General features: G+C 35.6%; 1 protein-coding gene across 1 annotated transcript in view; it reads left to right on the plus strand.

Moving 5' to 3' along the window:
• LOC110291966 (arylacetamide deacetylase-like 2) overlaps positions 1-17,780 on the plus strand; it is a 32,433-nt gene extending 14,653 nt beyond the window's left edge. The window contains exons 2-5 of the mRNA XM_021159145.1: positions 9,785-10,007; positions 12,776-12,845; positions 13,687-13,858; positions 17,178-17,780. Coding sequence (XP_021014804.1) covers positions 9,785-10,007; positions 12,776-12,845; positions 13,687-13,858; positions 17,178-17,780 — 1,068 coding nt within the window. The remainder of the gene's footprint in view (positions 1-9,784; positions 10,008-12,775; positions 12,846-13,686; positions 13,859-17,177) is intronic.
• Positions 17,781-19,704: the final 1,924 nt, after the last annotated feature.

Raw genomic sequence — 19,704 nt, forward strand, 5'->3', positions numbered from 1 at the left:
TTCCACTGGATGGTTTTAGCTCCCTTGTCAAAGATCAAGTGACCATAGGTATGTGGGTTCATCTCTGGGTCTTCAATTCTATTCCATTGGTCTACTTGTCTGTCATTATACCAGTACTAACCCTAACCCTGGGCAAGAGCAACTCGATAGATTTTAAGAACTTTTGAATTATAAAATAAAAAAGAATAATAAAATGCACCACACAAATACATAAATAATAAGTTCTCATCTTTGGAGCCATAATCCTGGTTTGGAAATCAAGCACAGGCAGCCATTCATTTGCCTTTTTGAGGACACAGTCAAATCACAGATGCCCATTTCCCACATGTAGCTGTTTGACTGAATTTGATAGCAATATCTTTACACATGTCCATATAATATCTATTATGCATACCTGAAATGTTTAATTTATTCTTGCACATTTGAAAAGAGACACTATATTTTAAATGTCTTAAGCCAGGGATACACTAATCTTTCTCATTGGTCAGTGAACAAACTTGACCTGAGTGGTTTCTAAAAGTGTCCAGTCTCCTATTACATACTCTTTTGGCAGTTTACCATGTTCTACTCCTTATGTTTTCATGAAATGCTAAGGAGAACCCAGAGGATTGGTCAGACTCAGATTCATTACTTAATCAAAAGTTTATCTGGTAAAATTTTAATTTTGTAATATTTTATGACTTTATATATTTGGTTTTGAGGTGTGTGTGTGTGTGTGTGTGTGTGTGTGTGTGTGTGTTATGTGTATGTGTAGAGGTCAGAAAACAGCTCTTGGGAGTCACTTCTCTACTGCCACCTTGTGGGATCTGGGGATTGGTCACAGGTCATTAGGCCTCTAGGAAAGCACCTCTAGTCATGGAAGGAACACCTTACCAATGGAAGGAACACCTCACCAATGTTGTTGTTGTCATTGTTGTTGTCTTGTGCTCCTCCTCCTCTTCCTCCTCCTCCTCCTCCCCCTGCCCCTACCCCTACCCCTCCCTCTCCCTCTTCCTCTCCAGGATCAAGAGGATAGAGTCAGAGCAAGAGAGCAAGAAAGAAAGGTGTGGGTGAGCAACCCCTTTTATAGTGGATACCTGGCTGTTGCTAGGTAACTGTGGGGCTCAGCCAAGACAAAAATGCCAACACTGCCTACCTTATTTTAGAGACAGGGTCTCTAACGTTGCTTACAATTTGCTGATTGGCTGGCCAGTGAGATCCCTACCCATCCTACTGTACAGAATTACAAGTGCTCTCCTCATGCCTAGCTTTTTATACTGGTGCTGGAGGTCAAACTCAGTCCTTCTTCCTGTTTGCCTTGTCTTCATTAGAGTTATATTGCTGTGAAGAGACACTATAACCATGTCAATTCTTACAAATGAAAACATTGTTAGTTAAGACTGATTTAGAATTTCAGAGTTTTGTCCATTATCATCGTGGCAGGAAGCATGGCCCCATATAGGCAGGTATGTGCTGGAGGGCCTGAGAATTCCACATCTTGATCTGCAGGTAGCAATGAGGAGACTCAAATTTCACTCTAGGTGGAGCTTGAGCCTAGAGTGCTCAAAACTTGCTCTATCTACTCCAACAAATCCACACTTTTTTTTTTTAAAGCCACACTTCTTAATAGTGCCACTCTCCGTGGGCCAAGCATTCTACTACATGAGTCTATGAGTGGCAAACCTATTCAAACTGCCATATACAGCAAGCAATTTTTTTTTTATTGAACTCCTTCATAAGCTCCTGGGGTCCCTTTTATACAGAGTAAATCTCATTCATAATTAGTCCATTGTACCATCTAATTAGTCCTCTTAAAGGCCTTACCTCTCATGCATACATCACATAGAGGATTTCAACATGAGAATTTTTCAGGATATAAACACTCCTTGTATAGAAAGGTTTAGTAGAAATATTTGCATGCATGAGCATATAAAATGTTGTCCTCTACATAAGTATTCAGGCTGAATACTTCATAAAGAAAGGCTAGTTTATTGAGATAACAGTTTTGAATGCTGAAAGTTTTAGAGATGGTTGCCTCATTAGTTCAGATATTATTAATCATCACTTGGGCTTTGTCAAACCATGGCAAGTGCCTTCACGATTAGTGAGTGTCAGGGGAAGAACTCATGGAAATACATGGAGTGAGAGATCAGGAAGTGGTCACTTCTACTCTTGGATAACGATTCACTGTTATGTAGTCTTAACATGAGTCCCATGAAAACTGCATAAATCTTACAAAAGTGATGTTCCCAGTGGACCAATACCTTATGCCAATACCTTCTAAGACACAATGTCTGATCCTTAGGCTCTTAACATTTTCTTTCTGCTTTACTACAGTATTTCTATGAGGCCTTGGGACTACAGGCACCTAAGGAATGCTGAGAGTAGAAGTATTCTTCAGGGAAGAACACAGCAGTTGGTTATCAAATACGAACGATCAGCCCAGAAAACATATATACAAGTAGCCCTAACCCTAACCCTAACCCTAACCCTAAGTCTAAGCCTAAGCCTAAGCCTAACCCTAACCCTAACCCTTGAGGATAAAGGAGTAACAATTGATAATAAAGGAGTCTGGATTTTCAAGAGAGGAATTGGAAGGAGGAAATGATGTAATTATATTCTATCAAAAAAATAAAGATAAGTATTTACTGCCTCTCAACAACTCAACAACCCAGCCTCAAATACAAGAAGGCTTTGAAAAAAGACACACACAAAGCACAGAAGATTGTATTTCTGTATGTACCACTTCAGAAAACAAGGTGAAAATTCAGCTTCTTGTTATTGGAACAGTGGTATATACTAGCACTTCAGCAGAGTCAAGAGGTAACCAATAAATGTCTTTGGAAGGCTCACTGGATGGTACAATAGAGGGAATGAGTTACACATTACACAGAGAAGGGTCATTTCAGCAGCTGAGGCTAAACTAAATTATACAAACAAACAACAAAAAAAGGAGAGACATATTGCTGATTGTTAGAAACACACTATTCTCCTGGGAAACATGGTTTTATCATAGAGATAACTGAGGAAGTATTATTTACCAGAACATCTTTGAAACTACCAGGGTTAGAAATGAAATGAAAGCACCCACCTCTGTATTTTTCAGGCACTGGGGACAGCTATATCAGGCAAGCACTTGTTGGAATCCATAATACTGTCTGGTTTTGGTGACTGGATATGGGATAGATCCCCAGGTGGAGCATTCTCTGGATATTCTTTCCTTCAGTCTCTGCTCCACAATTTGTCTCTGTATCTCCTCCCATGGGTATCTTGTTCCCTCTTCTAAGAAGGACCAAAGTATCCATACTTTGGTCTTCCTTCTTCTTGTGCTTCATTTGGTCTGTGAATTATTTCTTGGGTATTCTGAGCTCCTGGGCTAATATCTACTTACCAGTGAATGTATACCACGTGTGTTCTTTTATGATTAGGTTACCTCACTCAGGGTGATATTTTCTAGTTCCATCCATTTGCCTAAGAATTTCATGAATTCATTGTCTCTAATAGCTGAATAGTATTCCATTGTGTAAATGTATCCAATGGAGGAACTAGAGAAAGGACCAAAGGAGCTGAAGGAGCTTGCAACCCCATTGGAAGAACAACAATAAAAACCAACCAGTACCCTCAGGGCTCCCAGGAACTAAATCACTAACCAAAGAGTACACATGGAGGGACCCATGGCTTCAGCTACATATGCAGCAGAGGATGGCCTTGTTGGCTTTTAATGGGAGGAGACGCCTTTAGTCCTGAGAAGGCTCAATGTCCCGATTTGATTTGAAATGTAATATGCCAAAGGTGTTGACCAACTAACACAACACTGATAAATCTAAAGAGAAAATGAAAATAAACCCTCTGTGTCCTGAACTGTTTGCCTAAGTCACCTCTTGGTTATGCAAATGTTGTCCCTCTTTTCTGGGATAGTTCCTTTCTTGCTGCTCATTTATGTGTAAATTGGCACTATTCTGTGAAAGCAGTAACCTTATTACCTTGACTTCAGTCTGTTTTCCTTTGCCTTTTGTCAATGGCTGCCTTTTATCTTAGTATCTGAACTCCATTTCGGTTGGTGGCTATGAGTGATTCCCTATTCACACATGTAGGGATCAACTAAAGAGGTTCTCTATTAATTCATAGAAAAGGTTTTTTTGTATTCCTACATGCGAGGATTACTATGTCCTCTGGTGGTACAAAGTGTGAAAGTTGTTCCTCTTATTTGAAAAGATAAACATATAGGGGGATTAACTTTAATTCCTGAACCAGAAATTATTTCTGAGATTCTGGCTTACATCCATCTGAAAAGGTAAGATGAAAAACAAAGTGATATAACATGCTGGCAAGGATGCAGAGCAAGGGGAACACTCTTCTATTGCTGGTAGGAGTGCAAACTTGTACAGCCTCTCTTGAAATCAAGCTGATGGCTTCTCAGAAAATTGGCAACAGTTCTACTTCAAGACCCAGTTATAACATTCCTGGGTATATACACAAAAGATGTTCCACCATACCACAAGGACACTGGCTTGACTATGTACATAGTGGCTTTATTTTTAATAGCCAGAAACTGGAAACAACACAGATGTCCCTCAACATAAGAATGGATAAAGAAAATGTGGTTCATTCATACAATGGCATATTATTCAGCTACTGAAAACAAGAACATCATGAGTTTTCAGGCAAATGGATGAAATTGAAAATATCCGCATGAGGTAACCCAGACTCAAAATGGCATGTGTGGTGTGTTCTCAATTATAAGTGAATACTAACCATAAAGTACAGGATAGCCACTCTACTAGCCACAGACCCAAAGAGTCAACTATCCAAGGAGAGTCCGAGGGAGGATATTTGCACTTCACTCAAAAGGGGACATAAAATAGATATAGGAGGTAGATGGATGGAAAAGAGTGGATGAGAGAGTGTTTGGGGAGTGCAACACAGGTGGAAGATAGATCTCCTGTTTGGAGAACAACAGAAATCTCCTGCAGGCTGGGCTGTGTGTATTTCTAAGTCTTGCCAGAGACCTGGGATAAGGAAGGCTCCAGGGAGTCTATGGGTGTGATTTTAGCTTAGTCTTCTAGCAGTTGGGGATATGGAGCCTGAATTGGCTACCTCCAAGGTAGGCAGGACTCTAAGAAGAGAGGTAAGAGCACCAACTCACCCATAAAAACCTGTAACACCAAATGTGCCCTGCCTACAAGATGTGCAGAGAAAAAGATGGTACAGTGATAGAGGGAATGGCCAACCAATGACTGGCCCAAATTGTGTTCGATCCTGCGACCAAGAACCAAACCCTGACACTATTAATGATACTCTGTTATACTTGCAGACAGGAGCCTAGCATAACTGTCATCTGAGAGGTTCCACCCAGTAAATGACCAAAACAAATGCAGAGACTCACAGCCAAACATTAGATGGGGCTCTGTTGACTGGAAAATCCTGTTTCCCTAACTGGCATGCCTTGTCTAGCCTCAGTGCAAGAGGATGAGCAGTGACTTAATATGCTAGGGTGGGTTGCACCCTTCAGGGGCAGTGGTGTCTCCCCCATTCCCACAAAAGAAGACAAGGAGGATGGAGGAAAAGACTGTATGAAGGGGCCCAGAAATGGGGGAGGGGAGACTGTGATCAGGATGTAAAGTGAGTGAGTGAATGAATAAAGGAATAAATAAATAAATAAATGGAAAAATTGATTACCCACCATTGATTTTAGAGAAGAGGGTTTAGACATTGCAGGCTTATCAAAAAGTAGTTCTCTTGGAGGCCTAAATTGCTATCTGATGTGGAGGGCAGAAATACTACAGAAGAGAAGCTATCACCTTCTAATAATGAACCACAAAATTAGCACTAATGGATGTTCTGAGTTGAGTGAATACTATCACTAAAAATTAATTTTATATATGTACTATTCAGTTAGTTCTTACCCAACAGAAAGAAAGTTCCCAGTTTGTTGCATCTCTGAAGTATGTTCACTTTGACTTGAATGGGGAAGGACCATATAGATATATAAAAACTAATACATACATTTCCATATATATGTGATCTATACAAAATATCTGAACTAGTTGATGCTATTATAGTTGATGCTATAGGATGCTATGATCCTATAGGAGCATAGTTCCACAGTCTAGTATTTATAAGGAGAACAAGAGATGTCACTGATGTAATTCAATATAAGTTTAAACTCCTGAGACCCAAGGGATAGGGGTTCTGCTGTAAGTTTCTAAAGCTTACAGACCAAAACCAGAAGCTCTGACATCCTAAGGTAGGAAAGATAGGGTTTTTATGTGACTTACTAAATGAAGGATAAGTAAACCAATGTTATTTACTAGTAGTCCCTAGGAAAAGATGAGCAATATAGTTTAAAGGGGCAAAAGAAACAGAGTATCTATCAGGAACATGGGTCTTTTATGGGGGACTTTTGGGATAGCATTGGAAATGTAAATGAGGAAAATACCTAATAAAAATATTTTAAAAAAAGAAATGGGTATTTGAATATTTTGAAAATACTATTGATATTATAATTTTGAAAGAAGCATTACTTTAAAAAGAATATTGTTAACTAACTTTCATTTGTGTTCTAAGAAAAAAACCTGGTCTCATAATTATAGTGTAAAGATATGAATTATTATTAATAGTACTTGTTTGATACTAAATCAGGACTTTTTTATTATCTCCATAACTTACTAATAGTACTTGTTTGATTTTTTTTAATTATCTCCATAGCTTCTGTTGTTGGTCTCCAATTCTAAACTGTTGAAATTCTGGGGTTATCTTAGAATATACAGTGTGGATATAATTGCTATAATTGCTCCTGTATAGTCAGAAACTGGCACTTTTGATCATGTAATATGTATGCTTTCTTTGCATATGCATATATTTCCTCTAATTCTCTACTGTCTTCTACCTGTATTGTTAGTATGAGAGGAAAAAGATATTCAGAGGAGCACATACAGAGAGAGTAACAACTTAAGTTTGAGTCCCATGCTGCGTGATTGGACTCTGCTCTTTAATGTGCAAAATGGACACCTTGCAGAAATGCTCTTTAACAACTCTTACAGATAGAGGGTGAAAAGTAAGGAAGCAGAATCAGTAGCTGACCAGAAGTGACAGCAGCCCAAGGTGTAATAGAATTCTAGGACACAGCATTCTCCAACTGATGATCTCTGAGTCTCTGAGTCTTTCTTCCACACTTCTCCTTTTCAAATATTCTGCTTCCTTAATTGAAGAATGAATACAAGAGCTGGCCCATGTCCATTGTCTTTTGATTATTTCACATGTATTTAACCCCCAGGGTGAGAAATATCTATACTTTCATCAAATTCACAACATTATCTACCAGAACATCTCGCTCTAATATGATGCTCTTACTTTCTTAGCTTCATATGTTCTCAACCATCATGCATATATCATCAAAATACACTTTATGTATCTGACATTATGAGTTATTATACTGTACTTTTAAAATAATAGTAGACAAATAAATTTGTAATTAAGATTTATCCTGGAAAATTTGGAAATCTTTGATAATTTTAGCACTGAATCTTACAATTTAGATTGCAAAGACAATAGATCTTTTGATTTTCACATATGTAAGTGAAAACTAACGGTCTTTATAATATAGTCTTGAAAAAATTAGTGCATTATTGTGCAATCATATGCTGTTTAGAAAGAGGTGGTTTTATTTTTGGGGGCTTATTTTGGTTTTTTGGTTTTTTTGTTTGTTTGTTTGATTTTTTTGTTTTTTGAGGCAGGGTTTCTCTGTATAACTCTGGCTATCCTGGAACACACTCTGTAGACCAGGCTAGCCTCAAACACAGAATTCTGCCTACCTCTGCCTCCCAAGTGCTGGGATTAAAGGCGTGTGCCACCACTGCCCTGGCTAGAAAGAGTTTTGTAAAGTATCCACACATAATCTTGAGAAACTTGACTCTGCATTGTATCAATTAAACCTATAGGTGAGGAAACTAATTTTAAATATTTGTTTGGATTGTTCTATGCATTAAAGATTAGGTATATTAGATGAACATGTGATCTTAATATTGTCTTAATATTGGTCTTTTTTGTTACAGTGTTAAAATTTTTGAATATCAATTTACATCCAAAAATTGTCATAAAAGAAAGAAAGCCATTTGCTAAAATTCTAATTTTCAAGAGCAAATTCATTGAATGAAAAATTATCTGAATACATCAAGCTTAAGCACTCATATTAACAGGTCATCTATTTGTTTATATTTTAGTAGTTAGAAAATACTCAAGAACTGTTTATTACATTTTAAAACTAATCAATTAACTAATTAATTAGTTTGTGTGTTTGTGTGTATGTGTGTGTGTGTGTGTGTGTGTGTGTGTGTGTATGTATGTGTGTGAGCTGGAGGGGAGGTTCATGCCAAGGCATATGTAGAGGTCTCAGTATATCATAGGAGGATCAGTTCTTCTCTTCCATCCAGTATATCTTGCAGGTGTTCATGGTTGGAGTAACCAGTTGTCTACTGTGGAGGTAGAGATGAGACACACACACTCTTCAGGTTGCAACCATCCACTAGACATACCAGAAGACATATTTTTAAAGAACACTGACTCTCCCTCTCCCTCTAGCTATAAATTGTCACCTTGGCAAGGTGTAGCATTTTTGTGCCCATCTTCCTTCTCTGTGAGAGGCATTGGCTTGGTTTGGCCTTGTGCAGTTCTTATGCATGCTGTCACAGTCCCTGAGCTTGACATGTCATGTTATGTCTGGAGGACACTCTTCCTTTGTATTCATTCAGTATCTCTGGCTTGGACAGTCTTTCAGTCTCCTCTTCTGGAGTGATTCCTGAGGTTTAACAGGAGAGAAGGTATTATAGATATTCCTTTTAGAGTTGAGTACTCAGTAGTCTCTCATTCTCCTCATAGTGGTCCATTTTGCATTTCTGTGTTAATCACAATCTACTACAAAAAAAAGTATCTCTAGTGAGGATTGAGAAATGCAATAATCTATGGCTATTACAATAAGTCAATAAGAATACATTTAATACTATATACTAGAGAGGGAGTAGTAGGTTCTTTCTTTGTGGCATAGGCCTGCTATTCAAAGATGTATGATCCAACAGAGGTGCCAGATATGATTTTGTCTTGTGAAATGGACTTAAATCCAATAAGAATATGCTCAATTATTGAAAGCACTATTGCAACAATGGGTATGCCTTGCCAGTCCAGTGGCTATTGTAGTTCTCAGGGTTCACAATGGGTAAAATTGGTGATTACTGTCCTCTGCTGGTAATATGCATAGCAACTTCTAGCCCTATAAAAGTTAGCAAATAGGAATTAAGTTTCCAGGTATGTATTTATTTTTTTGTTTGACAGTTTTATGCATTTACCTGATAAGTACACTTCTCCCATATCTTCCTTTGCCTTCTGGAATCTATTTTCTCAACAAGTAGGTTTTCATGCCTTCACTCTAGTCTTCAGTCCAATAATTTTAATTAGTTTATTGCTTAGGCATTGGAAGCAGATTATTTACTATACCAAAGGTAACATATTAACAAATATGTGGAAAAATGACTACTGCTTCCTAACTAACAAATGACTACTGATATTTTCTCAGGAAGGAATGTTAGATTTGTTGACCCATTCCTTATCCATGATTGATTGTTGATAGATGAAATTTTGTGAAGGTTTCATACAAACATCCACACTGAGATTTTCATGCTTTGAAAATAAAGTTAGGATATAAAAATTTAGAGTTTTATCACATTGTTTATTTTATTATCATCCCATAATTTATATTGTTGTTATTAAAATATAGATGCATAATGTTTAAAATTTTGTCTTGTTTTTATAGGGCACAATAGGTGAATATATAGGTCTTCTGAAATATGAAGACATACTAGTAATGTTATCAACAGTTCACTTTACAAAACCAGTTTCTGATGAAAACATTACAGTGATTGACACAAAATTTAGTAACATCCCTGTTCGTCTGTACTTGCCAAAGAGGAAGTCTGAAAGGCAGAGACCAGCTGTGATTTTCATTCATGGTGGTGCCTTTGTCTTGGGAAGTTACAGTAAGTATAGTTTTATATGTGTGCTATTTATATATTCATATTGAAATAATTCCTGTCTAGAATGAGTTGACAGACATTTACCAGTGCAATGTTGGCTTGAGTAATATGTGTATGTTAACAGAGTTACATTGGAATGTATGCATCATAGTTCACGTTCTTTATATACAGTTTGGTAGTTAAATAACCAGGTAAGAAACAAGATGGTTTTGTTGGACATTCAAATCTTAAATTAACATATTTATATCTTAAACTTGAAAGTACAAATAATATACTTGTAAGTTAGAGTAAGATAACCTAGTCACATATATTAAATAATCACTTATTATGGTGTGAACCAGAAATTGTTAGATATGAAATAATATAGTTGTTGCCATACTATAGCTAATTTTTCCAAGTTGTAGAGTGTGATATAAAAATATTGAGGATTAGAAAACAAAGCATAACTTTGTACTAAAATTATAAAAATGATATAAATGATAACTTTAGTTGAATAGTCAATTCTTGCCTGGAAGTGAGTGTAGTAGCTAAGACAGTGAGGCAGAGATACAGACAGACAGACAGACAGACAGACAGACAGAAACATAAACACATACTATTTTAGTCTTTTGATGACTTATGGATTCACCACAAAGAAAAATTTGGGACATTGCTCCAGTGACATTTTAAAATTGCCATCCTGTCGCCTTACCTGCTCTTCTGGGATATAAGTGCATGTTTGGCATCTCCCAGTCCCCTTGTCTCCTTACCTGTCTTCACTGTCTGAACTTACTGGCATCTTATTCATTACTTTCAGTTCATATTTATTCATTACCCTTCTTCATTACTCTCTACTTACATTCTGGGATAAGACATGTTTATTTTTTGGTCAAAATGAGTCTCTACTTTCCTAATTATATTTTCTTCCAAATCATTATCCGATTTATGTTTCTTGTACCCGAAATTGTACCCTTTGTTGATTTCTAAATATGCATTGTCTTTTCTGCCTTGACCTCTTTCAGCCTCCAGTTCTAATTATTTCCTTATCATTCTTTATTTTTTGAGACTTCTTTCCATGTTTCTCTTTTTTGCCTTTTAATTCTTTCCTAGAACAGTGTAATCTGAAAGAAACCTTTGCTCTTTATTACACTATGACCTTGTATAAAAGAAATTTCTGCATCTTTCCTTTTTCCTCCTTTATCCCTCAATTGTAACTGCAAGATTAAAACAAGAGAAAAGCTAAAACCATGCTGAAATAAGTTATCTGTTTGTACTTTACCAATACTAATATTCTGCACATTCCAGTACTTTATTCTTCAGTAGTTGGTTCCACATTTTCCTTTACTTTATTCCTTATTTTTTTCTACTCTAGCCCCCATACTCATCCTAGTGATATGGTCTGTTTCCCATCTCTTATGTTTTTTTGATGGACTTGAGTTCTGTCAATTCAGTTACATAATGGTCTGCAAAAACTCATCATTAGTGTATCATGTGAATTCCTTAGCAGACACAATTATATCACTTTCTCAAGGAGTATACAGAAAAAAAATTAAAACTCCCAGAAACACAAAGTCTCTCCATAGTGACTACCATGCCCTTTTTTAAAAATAGTCTTTTAGGCTCCTATGCTTTATGATGTCTTCTGGCAAAAATTCTGAGCATCCTCTTGTTCCTCCCCACACTATGTAGACTATCATTTAGATTTATCCCTATTATTTCCTGTTAGGTGGCTCATCACTCTTTTGTCATTCATATTACCTTCTTTTTCAACCTACCATGATGTAAAAATATGGCCACACTGATTATTCAATAAACATCTCAGAAATAGCATCTATTTATTGATAAATCCTATGTCAAACTTTGACATGTAGACACCTATCTTCCCTTTTTGTTACCTTGTCCACTTTCTGCCTCTGCTCCCTCTAACACATTTAGCTATATATGTTTCCCCAAACTCTGTGAATTCTCAGTAAATTGTTGGAAATTTTACTAAAACAACATTTTATTTTTTCTTGTTCATTTCCTGGCAATTACTATTTTTACGTTTAATATGGATGCAAATTTATACTTTGTAAGTAAATGAGTATATGTTGTTATGTAAAAGAACAATTGATATTAAGTTAAACATTTTAGGAGCATATATTTATTTCTACCTCTTTTAAGTTTATTAACTATTTACAGTTAACTTTTTGTAAGAAATTACAAATGCAAGAGCACATTCTTATTTGATGTTAGTGAAAACTAAAATTCTCATTTATATACAGAATGGCAACCTAAAGTTTAACTGTAAATTTATTAAATTGCCTGAACTTATATAAATATGTAAGCCTATGGGGGTTGGGAAACCTCATTAGTTATAACTGCACTAAATAGTACACCTTGTCTTACATTTAAATTGATATCCTGCCATTGAAAACTTCCTTAATAAATAAAAATTATGGTGAATCTCTAAATTTGTGAAAATTATAATGCTGCCTACAATGTCATCTTCAACACAATTGCAGATATTCTAATACTTCTCCCAAGAGGTTTATGGAATATGTTTGTAATGAGTTACAGACAATCTTCTTCATGAGCTCTGAAGGAATGTTGCCTATGACAATACATGATTACTGAATTCCGATCAACGGATCAATAAGTCAATCAATCAATCAATCAATCAATCAACAAATCAGTCAGTCAATCAACCAACCAAACACATTTCACACTTCTAGCATATTCATGACTGTTTCTGTGTTCCCATTGTTTGATATTTACAGTGAACCACTTTATATTTATTCCTTTCATTTCAGAGATGGCAGCCTATGATGATCTGAACAGATGGACAGCAAACAAGCTTGGTGCTGTTGTTGTGGGAATAGAGTAAGAGAAAGACAATACTTACCACAGGCCAGGCACTTACAACAAAACTTGGTCTATTCAGAGCTGTCACCCAACCAACAAGTACACATATCCTATGGGGGTTTTTTTATATTTATTTTTTCTTATAATTTAAGGTCAATGCATCCCCAAAGTCCACATTATTTATTTTGATTTCTGCCATCTTAGACACAATTGTGAGGCCAGAGGAATAAGCATATTTGTTATCAGAGTTATAACATTTCTTAGAATATGAACTTCAGGATTCTTAAACAACTCATTTTGTGTGCAACTAAACTTAAAATTCTCACTTATATACAGAAAGTATACTCATTATATCCTTGAGATATTAGATCTTATTTGACCTGTTTCTAAGCACTGTGAGGAGTTAGAGTTGTTCTTGGTTGTAATTCTATTAGGCAAAAATATTTCAATAACTTGAAAATTCAAGATATTATCCAAATGAAAAGTCTTAATATTATCAACAAACTTTTCCCAACATTTACAATAATATATAAAAGATATGAGCAAATACTTATTACCTTAGGACTTCATATCTGTCCACTGTACTACTGAAATTTTCATTAATAGGAATGAAAAAAATTGCTGTGTATCTTACCAACTCCATAGTACAGAAGTAGACTTACAATCAATGCCTGAAACCCTTAAGTAGAACTATCCCTCATTTTAAGAGAAACATTACCAGTGAGCTCTTGTTTACTGGTGAGACTTAGGATTCAAAGTAGGGCCAACATATCGGTGTATCGGTTGGTAAGAATGAGATATGTCCTTGAATAATTTTAACAAGGGTTTTGTTGTGGTTTTGCTTGATCTACCTTTAAAGCTACAGGCTTGCTCCTAAGTATCTATTCCCAGCTGCGCTTGAAGACTGTGTTTATACGATCAAGTTCTTTCTTCAGAAAAATATTCTTGCAAAATACAGAGTGGATCCCACACGCATCTGTATTATGGGAGATAGTTCTGGGGGTACCTTGGCAGCAACAGTGACTCAACTGGTACGTTGTATGTGTAATAGACATTTTAATCCTAATGCAAAACAAGCTGTGTCTGATTACTTTCATAGTGTTATCTCTGAAATTTAAATTAAACAAGTATGATTATCCATTTGCATGATATTACTTTTGATGTGGCCTTATTGTCTAATGCTAAGGACAACTTTTAAAATTCTACACTTTTAGGACTTTGGAGAAAGTTCAGGACATTGAACCCAGGGCTGTGTTTGCCAGGCAAATACTCTACCAAGGACTATACATTTTTCGCCTTTAAACTTATTATTTCAAAACAGGCTTTTGACTAGATTCCATAAATTGGACTGTAGCTTGTGAAGACCTTCACCTTGTGAGCCTCCCACCACAGTATTCAAGAATTAAGTATTAGATAGCTGTAGTGATAACCATTGCTTACCCTGATCATGTTAGATAAAAGTTCACCAATTGCTTTGAATTGCTCTATTCACTTCAATATAGGATTGTTGTTATTGTTGTTGTTGCTCATACTTCGTAAATTTAAGTAGAAAAACTATAAAGAATTTCTGAATATTTTTGTATAATTATAGTTGAGAAATGTAGTAATATTTTTCTAGTCTGAAACTAAACATTCTACAAGAAAATGCAGGGGAATTCTTAAAATGGCCGCTGGAACATTAAGTGCATCACAGCAGCAAAGGCATGGCAGTGGTAGTTGATTATAGCTGTAGCACTAGGAGTGTGAGGCTGCTTGCTCCTAGCTCCCAAGTCAAGAAGTCTGGGGACATGATTTCGGATATCTACCTTCATTTGTATGTATTCCTCTTTTCTTCTTATGAAGCATCAACTAATATAGAGGTACCTCCACATCAAATATGAATATTTACTCCTTTATTCTGTCTGAAATACCACCATAGACACTCCTAGACAAGAGCTTCAATCTCCACCTCCTACCTGATTCTAACTCTAGGCTAGTTGAGATTGATGAGTAGCTGTGACAATGTGGTAAAAATGTAGATTGTCATAGATAACATCAGACAACATATGCTTAGAAAAATCCCTACTATAAAAAAGTTATGTTGCCAATTATTAAAATTCTTGATCAGTATAGCTAAATCATCACTATCAAGTAGGTAATATTTTGAAAGGCTATCTGAACCCAATAGATGATTCAAAATCCCACAAATGCTTTTGTAGAAGAAAATGAATATTCTGTACCCTTTTTGTTATACAGACTGGCTGCTTCTTCTTATAAAGTAGATGTAGTCTCAAAGTTTGTATTTATTGAATATTACATAATACTTCCATTTTTTCTTTACCTTAATCTTACTATCCAACCAGCAATGTTTCCTTCTTCATGACTAATTAATTTATTTAAAGAAAACTACCCTTGTATCTAACCATTATAAAAGCCCAATGAAATGCCATCTTCTATAACCTAAAAATACTCAAAAAAATGTCTTGAGTCATTTTAATGTTTTTTTTTGGTGGGGTCATCAGTGTACAAAAAGGCTCTGAAGGAGGTCATGGCCCTCTAATAGAAAACCATAAGTATATGTACTCGAATACATAAGATATGGGTTTTGTGTTGTAAATTAACATAACAAACTATTTCATTTATTAAGGGCAAAGATTTTCTTAATAATCTAATTCCTTTCATATTCAGTCTTACTTGTATAAACAGATTTTTTTCACCAGTGGGAAAAATGATGTTAAAGTATGTAGAAACATTGTTTCCCCACTGTTCATAGACACTAGAAACATACACACACACACACAAATACACACACACATATGTCACATGTTAAAAAGTTTATCAAAAGTTCACACAAAAATCAAATAATAAATTGAAATAGAAGTTTGCAACAGAGAATGTTCACATGCTTATCTATTAGGAGTAATTATCTGGCTAAACATCCATCACCAGTCACAGCTCCACAGGTTCAATGCAAGTAAAAAAGCCATAACTATGTCATTAGTGAAGTTTTGTATAGATAAACCCAGTCAATATTTTATCACCTGTAATAAATTGTTAGTTCCTATTTTGTGACCTTTGGATACTTGTTTAACAACCTCTTAGAATGTGCTCTGAGTAGTGGAAAATCTGGTTAGTAACTAGAAGCAATTAACTGGTGACATATATGAAAGACTGACAAGAGTTCTCACTGTAGTTTTGATTACGAGGAAAGGATGTAATAGCAGTCCCACTACAAATGATCTTAATAATCATTGATTATAATTTTAGGAATTCTTATAGGATCGCTATTAAGAATTAAGAAGTCATCTATTTGTCTATATAGCATCACTGCAAGACAGTACCTCTTTGTAGATCTGCAGAGATCTGCTGAAAAGGGGTGGGCTAATACTTAATGATTGCTGTATGTGCTTAATAACAGGAAAAGCATAGTCATAGCAGGAATTTTTCCAAAAATGAATTCTCTTGGGCCTTTCCTATAGAGCAAATTCTGTCATTTTCTGTAAGTCTTTTGCCTTTAGGAGGTCATGACTTAAAAGCATTTTTCATAGCTTAGAACTTCCCAGGGATTGGCAGTAGACACGGTAACTGTTGCAGAACTGCTATAGAAGCTGGTGCTATGGAAGTACTCATGCTCACAGGTAAAATTTAGGTTCACTGCTGCAGAGAGTACAAGAAGCAAAGAATGTAGTTCCAGACTCATGGCACCTCTTATTTCTGATAACAAACAGAGCCTTCATTTCTTCTGATCTTCTGATTTTCACAAATTATTCGCTTGTATTGTTTCTCACACTATCCCACTTAGATAAATGTTAAAAGCTTGCTTAAGCATGCCAAGTTTCATTAGACTTTATATGTAAGGATTGTCGATTGTATTTCATTATATTTGTAGATTTTGTTCATTATATGACCCGGGTCAAAAATTCTTCCGGGGGAACTAGATGTGTTAATACATGGTTATTATTATAGAATCTGGGAGACTTAAACAAGGGAGCACAATGTTCCAGAACAACCTTGAGATATTCAACAAGACTTAATTAAAAAAAAAAAACACAATAGCTGAATTTCTAAAATAACAACCAAATGTAGAATATAATCCAATATCACAAATAAAAATCTTATCATCCTCACAAAGTTGCAACTGATGCTCCTGTTTGGTTGTCCTATGTGAATAAATGTGTGAGAAAGAGAGTATATATTGTTTCTATATGGACGAGAATGGAATGGTACTCTCATGTATCTAAATTAATAATGAATGTCATGAGAAATTCACTAGAGGTTCAGATGGATTTATTGAATTCTGGCTTTTAAAATGAAATTGCAAATCTGTTTCTTTGAAAGCTATTGATTCATTAGACTTCATTCTGTTTTTAGTTACAGAATGATCCAAACTTCAAAGATAAAATTAAAGCACAAGCTTTGATGTATCCTGGCCTACAATCACTTGATACCTTGTTACCATCCCATCAAGAGTATCAACATGGTCCAATTCTGACCAGGGAGATGATAATTAAGTTGGCAAGCCTATATGTGACTGAAGACAAAGATCTATTCCAGGCTGCACTGAGAAATGAGCATATGCCAACAGAGTCAAGACACCTGTTCAAGTTTGTTAACTGGAGTGACTTCCTTCCTGAGAAATACAAAAAGAGCTATGTTTACACTGACCCAGTTCTTGGAAAATTGAATGCTTCCTATCCAGTACTTGTGGATAGCAGGTTGTCCCCTTTGATAGTCAATGACACCCAGTTACAGAGTTTGCCTTTAACATACATTGTCACTTGTGAACATGATCTGTTAAGAGATGATAGTCTTATTTACATCTCACGGCTTAGAAATGTTGGGGTGAAAGTTACTCATGAGCATATAGAGAAAGGAATACATGGAGCCCTATCATTCACCAGAGCTCCGATATTTTTAAATTTAGGATTAAAAATAAGAGATAAGTATATTAATTGGTTAGAAGAAAATTTATAAGTCAATAAAGCATGTAGCTAGGTAATCAATAAAGAAATGTGACAGTTACAAATGGGCACAAAATTAACTGACTTGTGGATAAAGCTTTCTTTCAAATTGAGTAAAGGTTACTGTATATGTTTGAGAAAGTTATCTTCACTTGCTTGATCTTAGAAATACCATTAAAATGAGAATACTTGCTTCATTATTCATATTAATTACTATTTGTTGTTAAAAATGTACTTTGAATAGTTAAAAATGTCAGAAAAGTGGAAAAATATGTGTTTGGTTACATGCCAACATATTTTAGATATTTCATGGCAGTGATAAGCCAAATTTGGAATGTATTGAATGAACAAAATAACTTCCAATAAAAATGGAAAGGAGTCATGGGGACTAGATAGGTTGGCACACTACTCTCCAGCACCCCATTGGCAGAGAGGCATCAGGTAGACAGATTTCTCTGAGTGCAAGACCAGGTTGGTTTATGTAGCTAGTTCTAGGACAGCCATTGGTGTTTAGTGACACATTGTTTCAAAAAAAATGAATAAAAAGAAGACTAAAGAATAGAAAACATGAATGAGGAGAAGTGCAATAAGGTACAATTCTAATGACATTTGTATGCATTGAGCATTGATCTGTACTTCTGTTATCGTTTTTCCAATCATGTCATCTCTATCCATTAGCATAATCTGCTCAAGGTGAATTAAATTAGTTGTTGTTTTCACTCACTCCCCATGAAATTTATATTCTGCTTTTTATAAGAATACTTTGTATATTAGAGGAAGTTTACTTGATCACATACTGTTCCTAAAAGTTGAACATTTGTGCCTAACTTACTCTTTTGTAACATCAAATTTGATGGAAACCTATGTGGATTGTATTTATTGTGGGACAATGCCTCTTAATGCCATTATGTATGGTAGTACCCACTGAATTATAGATTGTAGGTAGAATTCTTTATAGTATTTTTTTTTGAATTTTGTAATGAAGCATTGTGCACACTGTATATTCAGAGAGTTATGTGAGTTGATGATCTCCAGACATGTTTGCTTCCCTGTGATGATAGAACAAATACTGCTATAAACACAAATCAACTCATAAATAGCTTCATTTCTACTTGGAAGCATTAAAACCAATGTTCAGTTTTATGATGTCCTGGTAATTCTGCTCTTTGTGTATGGTTGTTGGACATGTTTGGTGCTTTTTTCATAATGCTGAATAAACTCCGCATAATAGAAATTGTGTCTTGTGAATTTACTTGGTAATGAAATCCTCATCTCCAAACAGATTTTCATTAATGTTTTTCTGCAGCTAGAGCTGTTTTGTTCATCTTGAGTACGATTACTTCATTGGCGTCTTAGATTTCTCCATGTGAGCCTTTTCCTTGCCATCCAGATACTAAGCTGTGTTAAGACCATGACGAAAAGATTGACTAAAAGATTTCTTTGCTGTTGTCTGTGAAGCTATAACATCATAAGTAACATTACTCTGCTTGTTTCATTTGTGAATGAGGAAGAGTATTGTCATGATATCAAACCACACTTGATGAAAATTGGATGTCTTCAGGAAGTATTGATCACAAATTGAGGAATAATTAGAAAGACATAGGAAGATATGGTAAGGTTCCTCAGTTGACAGCTTTTTGTTCCAGAAGATATTTGAGGAAGATACTTGAAGAGGGTCAGAAGAGGGTATTTAAACATAACCAATAGAAGAAAGATGAGGACCCAGAGTCCCATAAACCACCAACACAGACCCTCATTGGCAGACTTCCCACTTAGGGAGACAAGAAGAGTGTTTGAAGTAAATCTATTACTTTTCTTTCTCTGTGGCTTGGTGTTATGTCATTCCTGGATGTTCAACTCTTTGTTCTTTACATAGAATGTTTTTGGAAATTCCCTAGAAACCACATGCACCATTACAACAGTATTGGACTTTCAGT

Source organism: Mus caroli, chromosome 3 (genome assembly GCF_900094665.2).
Source record: "Mus caroli chromosome 3, CAROLI_EIJ_v1.1, whole genome shotgun sequence".
NCBI classification, from domain to species: domain Eukaryota; kingdom Metazoa; phylum Chordata; class Mammalia; order Rodentia; family Muridae; genus Mus; species Mus caroli.